Source organism: Rhamphochromis sp. 'chilingali' (genome assembly GCF_963969265.1).
Source record: "Rhamphochromis sp. 'chilingali' genome assembly, chromosome: 15".
Taxonomy (NCBI): domain Eukaryota; kingdom Metazoa; phylum Chordata; class Actinopteri; order Cichliformes; family Cichlidae; genus Rhamphochromis; species Rhamphochromis sp. 'chilingali'.
Window position 1 is genome coordinate 30404616 of NC_137942.1, and position 20735 is coordinate 30425350.

General features: G+C 40.3%; 1 protein-coding gene across 2 annotated transcripts in view; it reads right to left on the minus strand.

Moving 5' to 3' along the window:
* Positions 1 to 461: 461 nt before the first annotated feature.
* igf2bp1 (insulin-like growth factor 2 mRNA binding protein 1) overlaps positions 462 to 20735 on the minus strand; it is a 52310-nt gene continuing 32036 nt past the window's right edge. Inside the window, exons 3-15 of one of the 2 annotated variants that reach the window (XM_080904278.1) lie at positions 15388 to 15436; positions 13675 to 13726; positions 11318 to 11381; positions 10154 to 10447; positions 9696 to 9830; positions 9458 to 9580; positions 9158 to 9293; positions 8801 to 8917; positions 8574 to 8690; positions 8304 to 8378; positions 8063 to 8194; positions 7835 to 7948; positions 462 to 7070 (exon numbers count right to left, since the gene is read on the minus strand). In XM_080904278.1, coding sequence (XP_080760404.1) covers positions 6915 to 7070; positions 7835 to 7948; positions 8063 to 8194; positions 8304 to 8378; positions 8574 to 8690; positions 8801 to 8917; positions 9158 to 9293; positions 9458 to 9580; positions 9696 to 9830; positions 10154 to 10447; positions 11318 to 11381; positions 13675 to 13726; positions 15388 to 15436 — 1564 coding nt within the window. In that variant the 3' untranslated portion in view covers positions 462 to 6914. Of the gene's footprint in view, positions 7071 to 7834; positions 7949 to 8062; positions 8195 to 8303; positions 8379 to 8573; positions 8691 to 8800; positions 8924 to 9157; positions 9294 to 9457; positions 9581 to 9695; positions 9831 to 10153; positions 10448 to 11317; positions 11382 to 13674; positions 13727 to 15387; positions 15437 to 20735 lie in introns of both variants that reach the window. The other variant, XM_080904277.1, reaches the window with a different exon arrangement.

Here is a 20735-nt window from a genome sequence, read left to right on the forward strand (position 1 = left end):
GGTTCTCAAAGACACCGTTTACTGGGGAAACCTGCAGTCAGCTGAGACTGAAGAAGTCACTTGGAAGTCACTTTATTTTAGAAGTACCTAAAGATGCAACTTAAAATTGGTTCTTTGCCCATTTCTTATGCAGAGAAAATTTGGGTTAGGTGTCTTTTTTATACTTGAATAGTTCATAGGTTGGTGTTAAGTGGACTAGCAAACAAACCTCAATGTCCAATGAAAAAGCAAACAATTTTGAGAATGCCTTGAGAACTACAGCTGAAGACCACTTAAGAAAAAAAAAAAAAAAATCACAATGAAATATAAATTATATTTTTTAAATGGCTCAAGGCTTTTGCGCAGGTATGAACAGCTGTAAAAATCCTCAAAATCTCACCACATTAGACAAATCATTCATTGTCTTTGTATAATGTGTCAGATTTTGTGAAGGCCACACAAAAAGACAAAAAGCCAAGAAGGTCAGTTCTCTCGTCTTTTAATAACACATTCATATCTATGCTCTGTTTTGTTTACAAGGAGTTTAAAACAAGTGTTGATGACGACTAAAGGAATCAGGCAGGCAGAAGGTGAAAGTCCATATACTGTAAAGACCAACGGTGCCATCTGCTGGAAGGAGGGAAGACCTGACACTCCTGATGAGCAAGGAGTCGCCTCAGGCTGCGCAGTCAACAGTGAGATGGGTTTTTTTTATTAATTTGAGGTTAGGTCAAAATGTGATTATTCTAGATCCAGCTCAGTACAGAGGACCTCCCTCCTTCCAGCTACACCTACATTATCAGCTAAAACAACAGGTCCTTTTGCTTTTCATTGGAATTGAAAATAAATCATCAGTCGGCATAGAAGGTCCTTGCAGGGCACTAACTCATGTAGGCTTTTCACAGAGAGAAAGAAAATGCTAAATGCACCCAAACACAAGAGATTCAATCTGCTGTCATAAAGAAGAGAGAAAAATGTAAAGTCAACCAAAAGAATATTTTGAAGTTAAAGAAAGCTTAATGAAACAAACTACATAAAATGCAAATTGGATAAAGAAATCTCTTATGCTGGGTTGTTACAGAAGAAAATTAAAAATTGGTGGCAAGAGTTTCCATCTCCCAATTTCCTTAATATTCCATTTCAAATACAAGTCAGAATGCAGAAAGAAAACAAAATCATCTTTGGAAGAAGTACGTTTTTTTCCTTTAATAGACTATCCACTACAGTATATGGAGATGCCACTACCCAGTTATTTATTTACCTATATTTCTTTCAAATGACTTTTTTTGTTTGTTTTTTTTAGTTATTTTGTGTCCTTTTTCAAAAGTTTTTTTTACCATTTATCTATTTTTTCCTTTTCCTAAGAGGTAGATCAACAAAATAATTACATGGTTATAGGTGTTGTGCCCCTTGATTTGGGAGGTGAGCAGCAGGGCAGAGCCGAGGGAGGGTTACGAGTAATTTTAGTGTGTGGTCAGAGCGAGACGAGCAGAAGAACTGAAGTTTGTCTTAAGCTGTGATGTGAAGTAGGGTTAGTGAGTAGCATCGGTAGCTTTGAGCAGTTTAACTGAAACACCTTTCCCAGGTCAACAAGTTGACGCCCTGCTATGACTGGCTCACTTCCTCCCTACGCATGAAGAAAATCTTCATCCCGTCTGGCTCATGTCACCCTGCATCACAATGTGTCCATAGAGTGAGTGTGTGTGTGTGTGTGTTTTCTCTTTTTTATTCATGTATTTTTTATTTTATTTTATTATTTTTTTTGCATTTACTTTTACAGTCCCATCTCTAAGCTGAAGAGGCACAATTGCAAAAAGCTGAAAAATAAATTAATAAAGTCCAAGAATTGGGGGGGGGGGGGGTTGTACTAAAACACTGTCACTTTGTTGTCTGACTGCTCGCTCTTACTTTTTTCTTTGAACAAACCAACAAGAGACAATCTTCTAGCTGAGTTTGCTTGTGTTTTGAGGTAGCGTTCCTAGTTATGTGTCAAGAGGTTTGTTTGTTTGTTTGTTTGTTTGTTTGTTTGTGTTTCCTTCTTGGGAAAGGAGTCCCTCTGTCAGATTCTGTTTCTGAATTGTCAAAGCCCCATTCCTGCTGACGGACAGAGGGGTAAGAGGTGGGGAAGTGTTAGGGACACAACATGGAGGAGTTTGTGCTGTTTTAGAGCAAACTCTGCCCATCCTGGAGTCAGTATGTGTATGTGCGCGTGTGTGCGTGTGTGTGCGTCTTTTGTCTGTTTTTTGATCAGGTAAGATAAGTTTACTCAAGTCAGAATTTCCTTTCGGTCGGAAAGGGGCAATACCAGTCAGGATCTGTTTTGCCAGTTTACTGCGTGTGCTTCTCATCAGTGCTGACCATGTTCTAAAGCATGCCGGGTTTAAAGTACGACAGGCGTAACTCAAATAACTACGTGTGACACAGCCAAGACTCATCACCAGGAGCATTTTAGCTTCTTTCAGCTCACAGTTTTGCTTTTTTGGCCCACAGCATCAACTTTGTGATCGCGTAGCAACAAAAGCAAAATTCTGGCTCTGGTAAGTTGTGAAAATATGTGACTTTGGAACCAATATTAGGGCTGAATCTTTTATAGGTTACAAAATGACATCAGTGACTAATTCATACAAGCCACATGAGGTTTCACCATCTACTTGCTCAAGAGACGGGCAAAACAGCTAAACCTTCTCCCAGAAGTCATAACAAGAACAGGGACTGTTATGAATATTAGACTTATGAGAGGATGTTTTTGGATGCCCCAAATAACTGTTTGTCAGTAGGTTTGCCTTTCTTCTTGGAGCTCTATATCAAAGTGAAATGAAACCAATGGGGAAACGTTGTAGAAAATGGTCAGCCATAACAAGCACACAAGCAACAGGTAAACATGTCTGAAACACTGGTATGGTCCTTTAAACAATGTTAGAAACCGTGTCGGTTTTAACTCAAATGTTAGCGTGCTGGCAATGATACTGTTTTTATACCACGTGGCACCTCTCACTACCAAACTCTGTCCACTAGCTGATACAACTTATTGGCTCAATCACTCAAATTGCAATAAAAAAAAAACAGAACAGAGAGGAAAACCAGATGAAAATGAAGAAATAAATGATTTTTGTCTCTGTCTCCGGCTGCAATTTGTGTGAGCCATTCTTTCTACATTCTTACTTACAGAGCGGGCGTGGCGAGCGGCACGGGGGCGTGGCGAGCGGCACGGGCGCGCCTCAGTTTAAACTGTACTGTCGTCTCTCTATCGTAACGAGACAAGAAGGGTTCAGGTGAAACTTCACCTGAGTTCTAAAATACTTCAAGTCCTTCTCAGTGAGCTCATTTGCTTAACGTGGCTCTATACTGCATTTTGGACTCCGCCCCTTCCTGTTTGTTTGGCACAGTCACTGTGACATACTGAGCTACATGTTAGTACTTCGTCTCATTAAGTAGCTGTAGATTTCTGCATTAAAAAAAGCTAAACAATAAGATGAGGTGAAATTCAACTATTTTCCAATAAAGACTCAGAGTGTGGATTCTGGGAAAAATAAAGAAAAACGTTTTTGAACAGAAGCGAGCAAAACGAACACAATGGAGACCAGCGCAAGAGAGGGCAAGGGACCCTTACATTCCCGCCCACTCCAAAATCACTCTTCTACCAGAGGACAGAAGAGCAACGACAAAGCATGAAAACGTGGTGTGAAAGAGCAAGAAGGGAGAAAACTCTGACTCCTCACCATCCACTGTTTTTGTTTTTTTAGATTTGCATCAGATGTTCTCAGTTGTTTGCTGAAATATTTAATCGATTAGTGCAACAGTACGTCCCCAGATGTCACTTCCAAACAAAGCTTGCTGTACTAAATAAGAATGAAAAATAAAAAAAATGTCGTTCGAACCACTCCAAAAGCCCGCAGGCTGAGGGATGAATCCTGAATAGCATGTTGGTGGCTGTGAACGGAGCGCTGTGGTTTAGAAAGAGGTGGAAACTTAACAGAGTCGAGCTGTGACGTTAGCGCCTCTGGGCAAAAATACAAGCGCAGACGAGGTGGAATAGATTTTTCCCTGTTTGTTGATGAGCTGGTGGGGTAGCCGATTAAGCTTGTACCAAGCACAGGTAAGACATTAAAAAGACAGTTATTTGGCAGTGTCCTTCCGCAACTTGGCTAAGCGCAACCTTTCTGTCTGATGGTTCTTTCCCACTTTGATTTTTAAGGTTTTTTTCTCCAAAAGTACAAAAGGTTAGAGATCACATTTCGAACATGTTATGTACAGGTTAGAATATTATCCCAGCTGCGTTGCTGTAGCTCCCATCTTTTTCCTCTAAAAGATTTGTGGATTTTCTCCACTGGGTTCTCATCCTACTTTTATCTGCTTATTTTTTCCTCAACCACATCACCCAAACACATCCCCTGACTTTAAAAAAAGGAACATTTAAAACCAGCGAACACAGACGCGCCTGCATTCACACATACACACAACAAGCACACGTGTAGCCAACAGGGAGCATCTGAGGTGGCACGGTCAGTGCACAGGTAATAAATATTCACATTCAGAGAAGTCAGAGCTAGTTCCTGTGTGTAAGTAAAACACCTGACACAGTACAGCTACTCTGTAGGTGGACCGCTAATATTTAAAGTCCCAACCTCCAGGTGAGAAAGGTCGCATTTTCATATGCCAATATTGCAGGTCTGTAAAGCAGTCTCATAATGTTTGGCGCTTCGTGGCAATGTCGTCAAAATAAGACGAGGAGAGGAGGGTATTTCAGGGCACACGGCAGGCCAGAAGCCACAGGAACGGGGTATGACACAAAGGTTATCCGATTACCCCGGTGGCGAGCTTGGTCACCATGTGCACTTGAGGATCCTCTCTCGAGTTAAACATAACTCCCTTTTGGCCATTTCTCTGTTTCAGACTACAGAGGCTCCACTCACACGTCAGGAAGACCGAGCATGTTTCCCCCCAAAAGATGGAAAAATGGGACCCGTTTCTTCTCTACACCAGCAGACCGATCTCTCTCCACTTAGGAAAAAAGAAAACAGCATCTTTGTCATCCTGAACTCATTCAACCATCACACCAGAAAACACAAAAAAGGAAGAAAAAAAAAAACTACCAAAGCCATAACTCAATACCTAAAAAGAAAAAAAAAATAATTTTTCTTAAAAAAATAAAAAAATATTCAGGACTCTCAGCAATTTTTTTCCTATTATATAGAAGACCAGCAAGCAAAAAAAAGGAATACTGAGGTAACTTTACCCTGAGGTAGGTTTTTTCTTTTTCTTTTCTAATCTGTTCTAATCTTGGCGAGAGCGTCCAAGCATCGACCCCGCCCCTCATTATCATACGCAGGCAGGGTCTGGAGGCTCCGCCCACAGGCCTTCAGCAGACAGGGAGAGAGAACGAGGAAGCTGCTCCCTTCATAACGACATTACCATTGCTGAGCTCAAGGCAAGGAGCTTTGGAAGACTTTGCTTTTCGTGCTCGACCAAGATCAGCCTCGGACTGCCTTCATCACTGCAGACATTAAAGGCATTTTTATTTAAGAGAAAAAACGCAGGGATGGCTGAAGCACCCGACTCTCCGTCCGAGACTGACCTTGACTTTCTGCACAAACGTAATGAGCATAATGTCTGTCGCTGACACACTTACTCATACTTGTTAAGCAAAGCCGTCAATACATTCACACCAGGGGCCGGGCTAACTCACATATCATATATATATAATATATATAAAATATGCCGTTTGGGGTGCAGGTCGCTCGCCAGCGAGCACAGCTGCTGGCAGTTGTTTTTTTGTTTTTTTAATCTAACACGTGAGCTAAGCCGCTGCAATAGAACTGCAGGACCAGCTGCGACCTCCACTCCCGTTACTGTCTCTTGCCGCGCCTTCCGCCACATAGCTAAATATTGGAAGGGCATCTTCAGTGCCTCCCCAGCCCCGAGCCTTATTGTAGGCTAAATGATGCTACACAGTACAGGCAAGGGACTAAGAAAAATAGAGAAGACGTCCTCGTTTTTTTTTTTAAAGAGGAAAGGCAAGGCGGCCAGGCGCAGCTTTTTTTTTTTTTTTTTTTTTTACATTTACATGAAGATTATATATTTACAACCTCATATTTTCTCTTTTTTCCTTTTAATCTCTCTACTATCCTGAAAGGTTTTAAAAGAGCAGTGTTAACATCTGCGGCCCCTCTTCTACGCTCTCATTTGGCCAGTAGGTTAGGGGCGGGCGAGGCAGTGCCAGACCCCGCACCTATCCTCCTGTGCCACTACAGCAGTTCCCCTGTTCCTTCTCCCAGCTCCACCTCACTGCATTCTATTAATAATAGCTCTGAATAAAACATTTCTATACATATATCTCTATGTTAAAAAAAAACCACCTTTAAAATATAGGACTGACTGCAGATGGTTGGAGAGGTCTCTTGGAGGCGATAGGACAAGAAGGCACCTGCTAGTGTGCCTGGGAAACGCAGATCTGCTATAAATCGGAACCCACCATAGCGTTGCTTCATCCATACATGGAGAATAAAGTCGGCCATGTTGTTTCGACTTATCTGGGTGGGATCCCATAAAGTTAGAGCAGATGAGGAGCTGGCTGCAGCCATACCGAGGCACACTAGGAGGAAACTATACCCTCTCTCTCCATGTTCCTCCTTACCCTCATCCCACCATCCTCACTCAGTTTCTCTTCTGGCCTGGAATCTGATCTCTGTTCTGTTTCTTTTTTCTTAATCCTGTTTTTATTATTTGTTTCATCTTTTTGATTTCACTCGTCTTTGTTCTTTGTCTTTCTCTGTGATTATTGGGCGTACTCTCTCCCTCTTTATATCTCTCCCTGTCTCTCGCTGGGTCCGTGTGTCGCTCTCATGTATCCGTCCGTCTATCCGTTCGTGCATTTGTCTGTCTGTCCTTCTGTCAGGCAGGGGGCCCGCGGCATGTGAGAAGGGTGCGGGGACCCCTCACTTCCTGCGTGGCTGGTGGTCCTGAGTCAGTCCCTGCGTAGGTCTGCCCATCTCTGTGAAGCCCGGCGAGTGAGGGCCAGGGCCCATGCCAACTCCGCTTTTCTGTGTCTGTTTGACCTGGGTCAGAATGTCTCTGATCTTTCTCTGGGCCAGCTAGGAGACAGAGCAGAGTTGAGAAGATGAGCTGCATAAGTTACGCCTTTTTCCCCTGCTGCAGGGAGACAAAGTTAGCAACACATTAGATATAGCAGACAAAACTGCGACTTCAGAGTTTGGTCAATTTTAGGTTTTTAGAAGGCATCAAGAAAAAGTTCAAGTACACAAAAATGATATTTTAGACAATCAAGGATGACAAGAAGATGAACTTTCTGAGTATCAGCAGCATGAACATATGCACCATTAAAATGAATCAATGTTAGCACAGATACTTAACCTCATAAATGCAGGAAGACAATCACATGCCATTGGCTACTTATAAATGCTAACATCTTTTTGGTAGCTAAGCTAACATAGCTTAGCATAACGAGCATACAGTGCTGAATAAAATAAATATGACTAAGCCATGAATGTGTTATAATGTATGAGGTGTTAAATACGCAACAGGGCACTGAGTAACCATTAGCACCACCTAGATGTGAGTTCAAATTTCAACCAATCAGAGAGGTTTTTTCTTTTTTTTCCATCATTGCTAATTAGAAGTGGTCACTGAATTTGTCTCACACTCACACTTTTTGGATTATGAGAGTCAAAGAAAAATACCTGCAAACAAAAACTGAGACCTAATTATGTGTCAAAACAATTAAAATGACACATTACAAAGGTCATTGTAGCAGTAGTGATACTTCATAGTTCATAACCATAGAACAGTTTGTTGAGAACATGATATATGAGCACATTACAAAACAGTAAAGGTGTACCTGGCTAGCATAGAAATGCCCATTGATCTTGACGATGACCTGGTCGTTTTCATCAGGTGTCTGTTCTCTGGGAACCACCACCTCAGCTGCTGTCAGGTTTTGCAGCTCGTTCACCTGGAGACACGAGACTTGGTTAGTGCGGCAGCAACAGTCCTTACTTAAAGCACCCTGATGTGCAGAATATGTTACTACTGGAAGTACACCAACGTATACGGTTTTGTGGCTTACCGTCTTGCCTCCCTTTCCAATCACTCTTCCTGCAGCAGCAGCTGCCATCTTGATGTGAGTCTCAAGTTTGACTTCTTCCTTTGGCCCAAAGAAGTTCTCTTCCTTCAGTTTGCCATAGATTCTGCCCTGAGCCTGGAGGAGAGGGCAAACAAAAGAAGGTTAACACTTTTCAACAACCAGTTGTTCCACCAACCAGGGATATTATGTCAAACAAAAGAGGTAAATGACTATCAGTGATTACCTTAAACTGAGCCTCAGGGGGTCCTGTCACAATCACCATCCTCATTTTGGAGTCTGGAGATTCAGCTGGTGCGATCTGAAGGAGATACAAGAAATACATTATTCAAATCTCAGTGTTTGGTTTGAGAAGTGTAAATGCTCTGTAGTCCTCACCATCTAGCAGTATTTGGAAAAGGAAATATTAGTATTTTCAAAATACCTTTCTGCAGATGAAAACAAAGTATTTTTCCCCTGAAAAGTGTTTACAAGATGCATCTGTTTATCAACACACCTTAATGGAGGCTCCAGCAAAGCGGCTCAGCTGTTTGATGTGCTGTCCTTTCTTTCCAATGATTGCTCCCACCGCCTGTGCTGGGATGTAAACATGGACCGTCTCCTGTTCTGGAGCCTGAAAAAAAAAAACAAAGCCAAGAAAATCCCATTAAATAAATAGCAACAGTCTTTTAAAAAGAAAAAAGAAAGAAAACTATAATCAGCTGATCTCTCAGGTAATCTTACCCCAAAGCAGCCGTAGGGGGTGCCACCAACTGCATTTCCAGGTGGTGGTGGGGGCATATTGGAGGAAGAAGGGAAAAGGCCCAGAGCACCCAGGTTAAGGCCAGGGATCAGATGTGTCTGTTGCTGCAGAGAAGGACAGCGTAGGTAAGAAACCGCAATGACAGTTACAATAGGTGGGCTGGTTCTAGTGTTGAACCAACACAAAGAAAAAAAGCACATCTCTCGTACTTGTGCTGTACTACTGACATTATTTGAATACGATTCAAACAGCCTCGCCATCATATTGCTATCATAAGTTCACAGAGTTCAAAGTCCGTCGCTGGGCTCCCCTCCAGTTTTCTGTGAGCGTGCACTCACATTCATCGCTGCGATGTCGTTCTCGTAAGCCTCCCTGACCTTCTTCATGATCTCCACCTCAGCCTGACAGCAGGCTTCGATGGAGCCTTTAACTGTGATGGTTCTCTCTGGATTATACAGCGTCAGGTCCTGGAGACTGCACACAGAGACGGCACACGGCGAGGTGTTACTCACTGATGTGGCTCAACTAGAAATTTTATCCGCTCATGGGTGAGCTGCAGTGAGGCGTCTTTCTGTGCTTTAAATCAATAAATCATTCACCTCAGCTAATACACAACCACAAGTTGGTGTGTGTCTTACGGGGAAATGGTGATCTTGGTATCCGTGTCCTGCTCAATTTTCTTCAGGTTGCGTCCCTCTTTCCCAATCAGCCGCCCAACAAAGTTGTTGTGAGCCATGATCTTCAGAGGGACCTCATCAGCACTGCAAGTGGAACCCACTGTTATTTTCATGCTTGCTGCTATAGAGAACTCATCAGCTCCAGGATCAGTTTTACTGCATTAGGTTGTTACCGTGCTGGATCACTATGATAACTTACGTCTTAGTGTCTTTGGCCTCCTGGTGCATGATGTCCAGGATCATGCGACAGGCAGCTGAGCAGCCCTCAGGGGTAGAGTGAATGCTGATGGGCTTCTCAGCAGCACCCGCATTCTCCTTGCGGTGGACGTCAATCCTGCAGCAACAGAAAGAAATGCACACATGGAATTGTGTATGTCAATTCTGACACAGGGAAAAAAGCTCAAAAGCAGAGTTTTAAAATGTTAAAAAAAAGCATTTTTTTAACAAGAACCAGAGTGTCTCGATACAGTTATGAAAGCAGATTTTTCTTTCTAAGAGCAATAGATATCAAACTTTTAAATTTGAGCATTTAAAATCATACATTTAATCTGGAGTGTTTAGGAAAAGGTTTCATATCAGAATGCTCTCATCCATCCATCAAACTATCTTACAGATCATACATTAAGTGTGAAATAAACCCATCACGCTGTTACCCACTTGCTCTGTGTCTGCTTGGTGATGTTACGAATGGTGGCTCCTTCCTTGCCGATGATTGCGCCAACGTACTGTGTGGGCACCAGCAGTCTCAGAGGGATGTCGGCATGTGGAGGTTTGGAGGGCATCCCAGAATTTGGGGACCCACCGCGGGGTCCGCCCCGGGGCCCGTAGCCAGGTCGCCGGCCGTTATCAGGCCCCCGCTGGCCTCCCTCCAGTTCAGAGGTTTCATCGGGGATGTAGGAGACACGCAGGGCATTGTTTTCAAACTGGTATCCATTCAGCTTCTGGATGGCTCTGAGGACCCAGCACAGCAGCAGTAAGTCATATTTACTTTGATTATCGACACGGCACAGTTTTAAGAGGTCACCGCGACAAACATATATACACACACATATACATACATATATATATATATATATATATATATATATATATATATATATATATATATATATATATATATATATATATATATATACATATATATATACATATACATATATATATATATATATATATATATATATATATATATATATATATATATATATATATATATATATATATATATATACATACATATATATATATATATATATATATATATATATATATATATATATATATATATATATATATATATATATATATACATACATATATATATATATATATATATATATATATATATATATATATATATATATATATATATATATACATACATATATATATACATACATATATATATACATACATATATATATACATACATATATATATACATACATATATATATATATATATATATATATATATATATATATATATATATATATATATATATATATATATATATATATATATATATATATATACACACACACACACACATATATATATATATATATATATATATATATATATATATATATATATATATATATATATATATATATATATATATATATATATATACAATACATAATTAATTAGAGCATAACAACAGACTCTTTGCAGGTAGATTTTGCAACAAATGCTACACAAAGTCATGATTCAACTTTTCACACACACCTTAGCGGTTTGTTATACACAAAATGGACCAAAATTCAAAAGACTGTGGAAAGAACAAGAGATGGAAAAATATTAAGATGAGCAACTTACTGCCTGGCTTGTTCGCGGGTTGCATAGGTAACATTAACCACTGCGGTCTCACTATCTGTGTTGACTGAAAGAAAGAAAAGAGGAAGTCTGAATACATTGTAACTTGTTTCATTACCAGGTTAAACAGCATCCTCGCTGACTGACTGATGTGTGTGACACATTAGTGCACGTCTCTCAGAGCGTTCTAGAGTGCACGTGTGCTTTTGTCATCAAAAACTACTTTTTCATGTGTATTCAATGACATATTTATTCCTTTATCACTGGTGGACATGGGTGATTACAAGCTCCTAGGTCAACATGGATATTTATCATTGGCAGAACTATACTTTTTGCACTAGCCTAACTGCATTTAAACAGGTAAGTTTGGCCACTTACAGTGTGATTGCACAAAAAACATTACATAAAGGGGTGAAAACACACATGAATCAGTCATTTACAGTGGTCCTTCACTATATCGCGGGTTGCTTCAAACGTTCCTTTTTGCTAAAGCATATAGTTGGATCAGGTGACCCTGAATCCTCCCTTAGTTATGCTGCAACAGGTTTAGTATTAACACTATATGTTAATAGACCTCTCTGCACTGAATCACACTTGTTATTAATCTCTGGCTCTCTCTGGCCGCCCCTCCCTGAGCCTGGTTCTGCCGGAGGTTTCTTCCTGTTAAAAGGAAGTTTTTCCTTCCTACTGTCGCCAAAGCGCTTACTCAAAGGGGGCCATCTGATTGTTGGGTTTTTCTCATTATGCATTATTGTAGGGTCTACCTTACAATATAGGGCACCTTGAGACAACTGTTGTGGTGATTTGGTGCTGTATAATTAAATAAAACTGAACCGAATAGAACAAAGTATCCACTTCATGTACTAGCTCATGTAACACATAGAAAGAAAACCACCCCCTTAATCATCACGGTCATGCACCATCTCTGCTCATCTGACAGCTACAGGAAGGTTCTTTGTGTTTTGCTACTACATTTAAAAAGCACATCACAGAGAGTTACGGTTCTCTTTAAAAACAACTAAACACCAAAATGGTTTAGAAGACAGAAGCCTTTTTGTGTACTCTAACTGAATGACTCAATCCTAGATATGCTCTCTAAAGCATGAATATTGGCACCCGCAGTCATTTCTGAACTTTTGGAATAACTCGAGTATCTCATCTTAAATCGTGGAAATAACAAGCATCCAAAAAAAGTGTCTGCAGTGAGTACAGGTGTAACTGTGCATCACTAACACATAGGTTAATGTTTTCATAATATGGCTGTAACTATAAGGTACTGTAGGTGAAGATCAGAATATATGTTACCAGCAGCTAATGCAGAAAGAGTTGCTGTGCTTTTTCCATGCACCACATACTCTAAGGTTTATGGATCAATAGCATGCTGTCTGGTCCAGGCTCAAATTGAATCAGTGATTAATATCCACAGTTAGCCAGTCGGTTATATGATACTGCCAGCATTTTCTACTTCTGTCCCATGGAGTACCTCAACAGTGACATTCCTGCTAGATCTACTTGTTCTCACTAATGTTCAAGAACTGATATAATAATAATAATAATATATATATTGGTAGTGTGCTTGAGAATTCAAAAAGTGATGATGCAGGGGTTTAATCTGTGTGGAAAGTGTTAACTGGATTTCTACATCATCATCATTAAAAAAAGAAGCTTTTCTCTTTGCCCACTTTTTAAACAATTGAAGCAAAGACTTGATTAATTACAATAATCAAGAGATCATTAACAATAACCTACCACTTTGATCAAATCACTGGTTTTCACGCCACAACACTGAACGCTATCATGTAAAACGTGACAATCTGAATTAATCAAATATCTTTTGAGCATTGGATCATTGATAGGAACGCCCTGAGCTCTAGTAAAAATCTTTAAAAGATAATAGTAATTATTCATTTGAATAATTTATGGTGAAAATATAAAATAAATGGAACTGAACCAGTGGGTTTAAGATGAGGGCCAAGCGAAAGTATCTTGTGAATCCACGGTGCAGTTTTGAACACAGTCACCTTACATCATTGGTTGAGATTAGGAGCGACTGTAAAGTCTAAACTCTGATTTAACACCAGGTCAAAGAACTGTGCCAAATCAAACCTGCAAATACGCTGCAGAAACCTCTTTGCCAAAAGGTTTTTGGTGGTTCACTTTTCACCACAAACTTGCTCAGCTGAGCTGCAGTTACCAATGTGCTGCCACTAGGTGTCAGCAAAGCATTATGCTGTCCAACAATAGCGCAAAAGGAGAAGTTTAACTGCCAGATATTTTTATTTAATGACACATGTGGGAGATAAAAAACATAAGTAACAAGTACTAAAATAAAATGTGCTTCAAGTTTATTGAGATCTCACCTTGTTCACAGTTTTCTACGGTTCCACACTGGCCCAAGAGTCCATCCAGCACCTGATGGAGAGACGGAGAGAAGGGAACACTATAAAATCCCAGCACAAAACCATTTTAAGGAAATCCTAGACAATGTCATTCAATTCAAAACATCTTTTTGTTAGCACAAATGATTATTTCACAAACATATGTGTAGAGTAATATAAGACAGGCATTCACTTAAATAAGATATTTCATCATTTATGTGTTTGTTGACAGGTCTGCAAGCTCAGGAGCAAAAGACGCAATAAACGAAGAATAACACCACTCAGCTGGTCACTCTTTGACAACAAAATGACTTTGTTTTCATTTCTGTGAAAAATCAAGATAAATTTAGCAGAAAAAGATTGAGAGAGAAATAAAATGAGGCTGCTGGACAATCAGCTACAAATGTTAAACATGTAAATATAACCTGAGATCACACCAGTAATAACTGAGGAGATTTTAAAGGAAACGAGTCATCATGATTCCCCAACTCCACCCCAAAGACAGACGTTCACATATTTACACAAACTTAAAGCTCTAAATTTACCAGGATAAAGCTGAATTGTTTTTTTTCCCCTTTGAAATTTTTCAACTTAAATGTAACAGAAAACTATTAAACCCAACATACTTAATGAACTTTCATTATTTTACATTCATACATAGATGATGATGTCGTAAATGCCTGACCCCAAAAACTGTGATTCTAAGGTTAAATCATGCGCGCCTGTAAATTCTGGATGTTTATTAAGGTTGATTTCAAGCACGTTTCAGTCAACTTTGCATTGAGACGTTGCCCTCACGTGGACAAAGGCAGAAGTCTGGCTCGTATTCACGCACACATACGCACATGCACACATGGAGCCACTCCCACAGGCGCTCGCTTGCCAGAAGAGGCAGACGGGTGTGCCACGCCCTCACAAAAACAATGAAAGTGCACAGAGCTACACACCAAATGTAGGGAACAGTGATCCTTCCACTTTCCATTCTTCTGTAGTCAGTCATGTTTGATGAATCAACAGATTTAAAGCCTAACAGGGGAAGAAAAGTCTGTAGTTTTGCCCTAAAAGTGCCTTCTGCACTCTTCTTTCCATTCCATTTCTGTTTGCATTATATACACACATATATATGCTTCAAGTCTCTACCAGAGGTCTGGGAGCCTGAGGGTTCGGCACAGTATCTTAGCTGTTCCTACGACTGCGCTCTTCTGCACAGAGATCTTAGATGTTCTTCCTGGGCTCTCCAGGAGCCACTTGCCTAGCTCATCCTATTCATGTAGCATTCCAACAGTGCCCTATTTTTGTCTCTTTCCCACCGATTCCTTCTTGCTCCAGTAGCCCACTTCTCATCAGGGTCACCTGACACAGACATTGTTAATCCGGGCATGTCTGAGGTAGGCTTGGTTAGCATGGGGTTAGTCTAGCCTAGGAATCTTACTTCATACAGATGCCCCAGTCGGGACTCGAACCTACGACTCCTGTTTCAATTTTTTTTTTTTTTTGCCAGACAGACCTGGAAAACCCATCTTGGATGGGAGAGAAAGTAGTGGCCATTTTGCACACACTGTTTCCCTTTTACCTGGGCAACAGTTTACACATAAGCAAGCAACGTATTTGTAATGTGATGTGGCCATCTGAAGTGTCAGCCATAAAATTTGTACGTTATAACCTTAAAAAAAAATAAAGGAAATGGGAACTAACCTCCCACTGCAGGTGAGGTGGAATGTTTCTGATCTGGAGTTTCCTGGTTCTGTGGAGAGAAGAAGATTTAAGGAAATATTAACGCTTTGCAAACAGAAAGAAGCTTTTAAAAGTTTCAAGAGAATGAAATAATGCTTGTGTGTGTGTGTGTGTGTGTGTGTGTGTGTGTGTGTGTGTGTGTGTGTGTGTGTGTGTGTGTGTGTGTGTGTGAGAGAGAGAGAGAGAGAGAGAGAGACTCAGAGATACAAGAGAGTGACAGGAAGAAGCAGCTGCTGAATGAAGCCAGAACGTGTCCTGAGTGACAAACAGGTGATGAAAGCAAGATAGCCTTTGGTCCAACACTAAACCGAAACAGTGCACCAACCTTCTTTGCTATTATTAGTTCAGATGAAGACGTTTATATCACTTAGAAACAAGCCCTGTGAGCTACAGATCTAAAGATGCACATTTGCTGTTCTAGCAGCGAACAGTTAGGTTTCTCTACAACACTGTGGTGACCTACAACAGACTGGCGACCTGTCCAGGGTGTACCCTGCCTCCTGCCCTGCGACAGAGGGCATGGACCCTATTGCAAAAATGAGCCTAAACCAGCTGAGTGGTTAAGAAAATGGATGCAGGTGTGTACAGACTGACCGACAGTGTTCAGTTCACGACATCTGTGGCACCCAAAGTGGGGTAAAATGCACACACACACACACACACGCAGCTCTTAAATGAACCCAAGAACAGCGGAGAAACAAAGCCATTTCTAAGGCTGTGGGACTCCAGCGAACTATGATGACAGCTACTATCCACAAGTAGAGACAACTTGGAACAGTGGCGAACCTTCCCAGGAATAACAGACCAGCCAAAATGATTCCAAGTCTGCATCAATGTCTCATCCACACGTCAGTGGATGGAGCTTCACAATAAGACAAACCAAGTATTTTGAAACTACTGCCAACCATATTTTACAACAGTGGAAAATTAAACCAGAAGGAGACAGCATTGGTAAAACTAATTATGTGATTAAAGCAAGTTTGCAGCTAATTAACATGGCAATTTAACTGAAATACTAATTACAGTGAAGGTTTGAAATTCCATTCTGCAACAGTTTAGTTTTTCATCAATGACTCAATATTGACTCTGCCAAACTCACCTACATGCTATTTTCAAAACAAAGCTTTTTAAATCGTCTCTATCTGAACATGTCAGACTTGAGGTAGCCAGTTGGGAAATTCTCTGCATTTCTCATATAGATCTGTCCTATATCACCTCGACCTGAAGAGTAGCCACACCACCCACACACAATGAGAGAACCATAGTCCGACACATTTTCCCCTCGAATAAACCCATTTGTATCAGCTTTTTTAAAAATGTGTGAACAGATCTGGTTTTCCTGCCCACATCTCTTCTTTAACCAGTTCACCAGTGGATAGATTTCCACAGGCATGAACCTCTGTGATGGTTCCTCATTTTCATCCTTACTCAAGACTACTCTATCTGCTACATCTTTCACTTTTAATGAAGCCGTTTATATTAAAGAATCATGCTAGTGGCATCTTTTAATGTTAGAATGGTTATTTTATTTGGCTAAGTAACTCAAAAACCTTTAGCCAATCATTCTTCTATCTTTACCGTCTTTAAGAACCATGCACCCCACCCAACTGAGCATCAATAGCTTTAAACGGCCAACCCCCATACTAAACGCCAGCCTAACCCCCCAGGAGGCTGGAGCACAGATGAATAGCCTTTTGTACATATAGAATACCTGACATCCTCCATCCATACTCCATTCCCCCACCTCACCAAAAAAGAAAGAAAAAACCCTTTTGATCCTCGATGAGCGCTTGGCTATCAGCTACGTCACCATCTCCAGCCCAAATAAATACTTTTTTTTTTGGACAGACCTGTCCAAATGTTACATGTTTAAACACCACCGACTACACCAAAGTTCAACTTTATCAACACATTAGCCCCTCATTATCCTTCCCGTTGTCATTCCAACCCATCACCCCCACAGACAAATATATCCCAACCCCCCATCAGGCCACGGCCACTGAACCTGTTTGACCTCTGGCGTCACCACCTGCCAACCAACAGCCTACACCATTGGCTGAAACCATGGCAACAAGTTAAGAATGGGCGGGAAAAGAAGATGGATGGGTGGGCGGATGGACAGCACAACAAAATGCGTCACATTTACTTATGTGCTACATCGCTCATCTGTTATATCTTTTCAGTTTTAAGTATCACCTTTTTTACTTACATGTGGGTTTGCCTGCCTTTGACATATCTGTTCAGCTGCTTCACAAAATTAAGATGTTATTTTTATAATATATGTTTTGTCATTAGGCAAAGTAGTGAAAACAATAATGCTGAACTAGACTGTTGTTAGCTACAGATATATGCATTAAAAAAAACAAAGTAAAGGCAATTTTAAGTGCACAAGACTAATTTAAGTGTCAAACTGCACAGCTTAAAATAAACATAAATTAACAAAACAAGAAAGAAATCTGCTTTGAGACGTCCCGCCCCCCCGCCCCGAGTCCGCGTTGATGCGCAAAGATGGAAACCCATTGTCAATGCAGCTTGAAAATGCCCAAGGTTGAATATAAAACCTGAAGGTGATGAGGTTCCCTCAGCTGTGAAGGCATTAAATCCAAGCTCTGCTCCAGTCCCCAGCAGGACAATGGAGCAAAGAGAAAGACAAGAAGAAAGGAAAGAAGCCAAAAAAAAAAATGAAAAGTGAGGTCCTCAAGGAGGTGGTGGAGGAGAGGAGAGAGGAAAAGGTCTTTGCTCTAGAGGGGGGGGGGGTCAAAGGCCGAGGGTCAGAGCTCTTCAGATTAGCCTCCAATACCACAGTGAGGCAGGTCTGTGGGTGTAAACGTGACGTCCTACACTTTCACAGCAAAAAGTACAACAGGAACTCAATAACAATCCCGTTCTTGGATCCTTCTATGTCCCCCAAATGTCATCGTGTCCACCATCAAGGCAGCTATACACAAAATAGTTCCAACGCCTGTTCAGATCTTCACTGATGATGTGAGAAGTATGCTGCTGGTTACAAGGCTACAAAGGGCAAACTAGTCGTCACAAAAGTATCTTTACTACTGCTTTACTCACTAACTAGATTGGGACCTTCTTACCTTTCTGAACTCTTAACTGGCGTCCTGCTAATAGATCGTTACAGTCAGTTGATCAGATACTTCTGGTACCAAGAAGCAGACGACAGCAGAGGAGACTGGGCCTTCTCCCTCTTCGAACTAGGACCTCGCCAACATTTCACATCTCTAAAACCACATTTTTAGTCTCTGACGTATACATGTAGTATTTCTAGCATTACACTCATACTTCATGAGACACATGAAAATGTTTTAAGAGGCAAACGTTACTTAAACAAAAATGCATTTTTGTAATAATTCAGTCTACTTTTAGTTTGTTTTGCTTAGGGAGACGCTTGTGCCACAATGAAACATTCATTCATAGTTATAGTTTAATCGACAAATTTGGAAATGGGTATTTCAAAATTTCCATTTCAGAATATACAGGTTTGGTTTTTTTTATTTTACTTTTAATTTTAGCGTTAGATTTATCTTGCTGTTAGAAGTCAAAGGACAGTGTTCACCCAGCACTGTAGACCATGAGTTAACCACGAATAACTTTGACTGTTTTACCCTCTATGAATAAGGCAAAGCATTTCCTGTTAACATCAGAAATCATCCAAGTGGTTTTAGTTATGCTTAATGAACTTTAGAGACGCTGTGTGTAATGGCACTGCAAGCAGCAGTGTTTCCTTTCATTTCATTTATGAAAGAAAGAGGCTCAGAGCTGAAAAATCAATGAAAACTGTCCCCAGCAGTCGAGTAGCACAAAACGCACATACATGTAATAACACACACAATCTAACATGGCAGCATTCAAAGCCACAAAGTGTAAAGTCACCCACAGTCAGGGCTGTGATGTGTGCATGCATGTGTTTCAACAGTGTTTTACTGCTCCCAGTGGGACTTTTCAGTGACACAAAAACATGTTTGACAGGTTTCACTGCCAACTCTTCCAGCAGAGCAAATAAAACCCAGATGACAAATGCTACTATTTTTACTTACTGAATAAGCATTTATATTAATGAGACATATTTGGAGAGTCTTAAGTGTAAAAAGAAAGGATACATGGTCAAAGACAGAAGATTTTCAGCATGTGGGTTCAGAATGGTTTCTTGTCAAATCAAATCAAACAAAGTTTGGTTAAAGTCTGCAGATAACAAACCTTAGAATGAGTCCAATAAATATTAAGATGATGCAGCTGGACTGACCTCAGTCAAACAAATACTCCCAGTAATAGGAAAACTAAATGCATACAAATGGTGCCAATTACTCTACAAGTGCTCATCAATACATCTCAAAGTCTTTTATCTGCATTTTTATTATTGAGCATTAACTGCTTTCTGCAGAGTGACCTCACCTACAATCACTCTACTAAACCACTAAACCACAAATGAGCCGAACAGGCTCAATAAACAAATCAAAAGACGCGAGTATGGCTTAAAGAAGCTTCTAGCAAGCTATGAGCCCCTTTGTCCCACTGTCGCACTTTGGCAACAGTGGGAAGGAAAAACTCCCTTTTAACAGGAAGAAACCTGTTAAAAGAAGAAACCTCCAGCAGAGAGGTCTGTTAACACATAATGAGTGAGAAAGGTGACTGCATTAACACCTGTGGCCACACAGGCCACAAGTTTGACTTCACCACAAGAAATTTCCTAAACACTTTTCAATTGCAGCTCACAAACAACTTTAAATGTCTGTCATCTGGATGAGACATCAAACAGCCACAGTTCTCTTCTCTAGCACTAACACAACATACATTTTTAGGTTTAACAGCAGCCAACAATTCCACTTTTTCTTTTTGGGAATTTCCAAATGGAGATCGCAAGTGCCAAAAGTTCCCCTAAAAGAAATGCTTCTGAATCTTTCTATTCGCCATTTTAATTCACATTTTTAAAAATTGAAACCTTAAAACTCATGCATTCATGTATTTAATTTCAAGTCTAACTTAAAATGATAATCAAAAATCTTACAATTTCAAAAGTGTTAAAGGAAATGAATGTGAGAAATAGTCAGAAACGAAAACCTGGAAAATTATTATGGTTTAAAATAAAAACAGCTAAATTATACAAACTGGAACATCTTTGCACTTTATTTAGCCAATAACGACACTCACTGCTTTGTTTGTACCTTTCATTATTAGCGACCGCGGTGGCTAACTTTCACAGAACTGAACATTTATTTTTTTGTGGGTCTAAACAAGCGCGACTCTTTTTCCAGACAGAGATATGCTGTAATTAAGCTAACTAGCTGTAGCCTTATTGT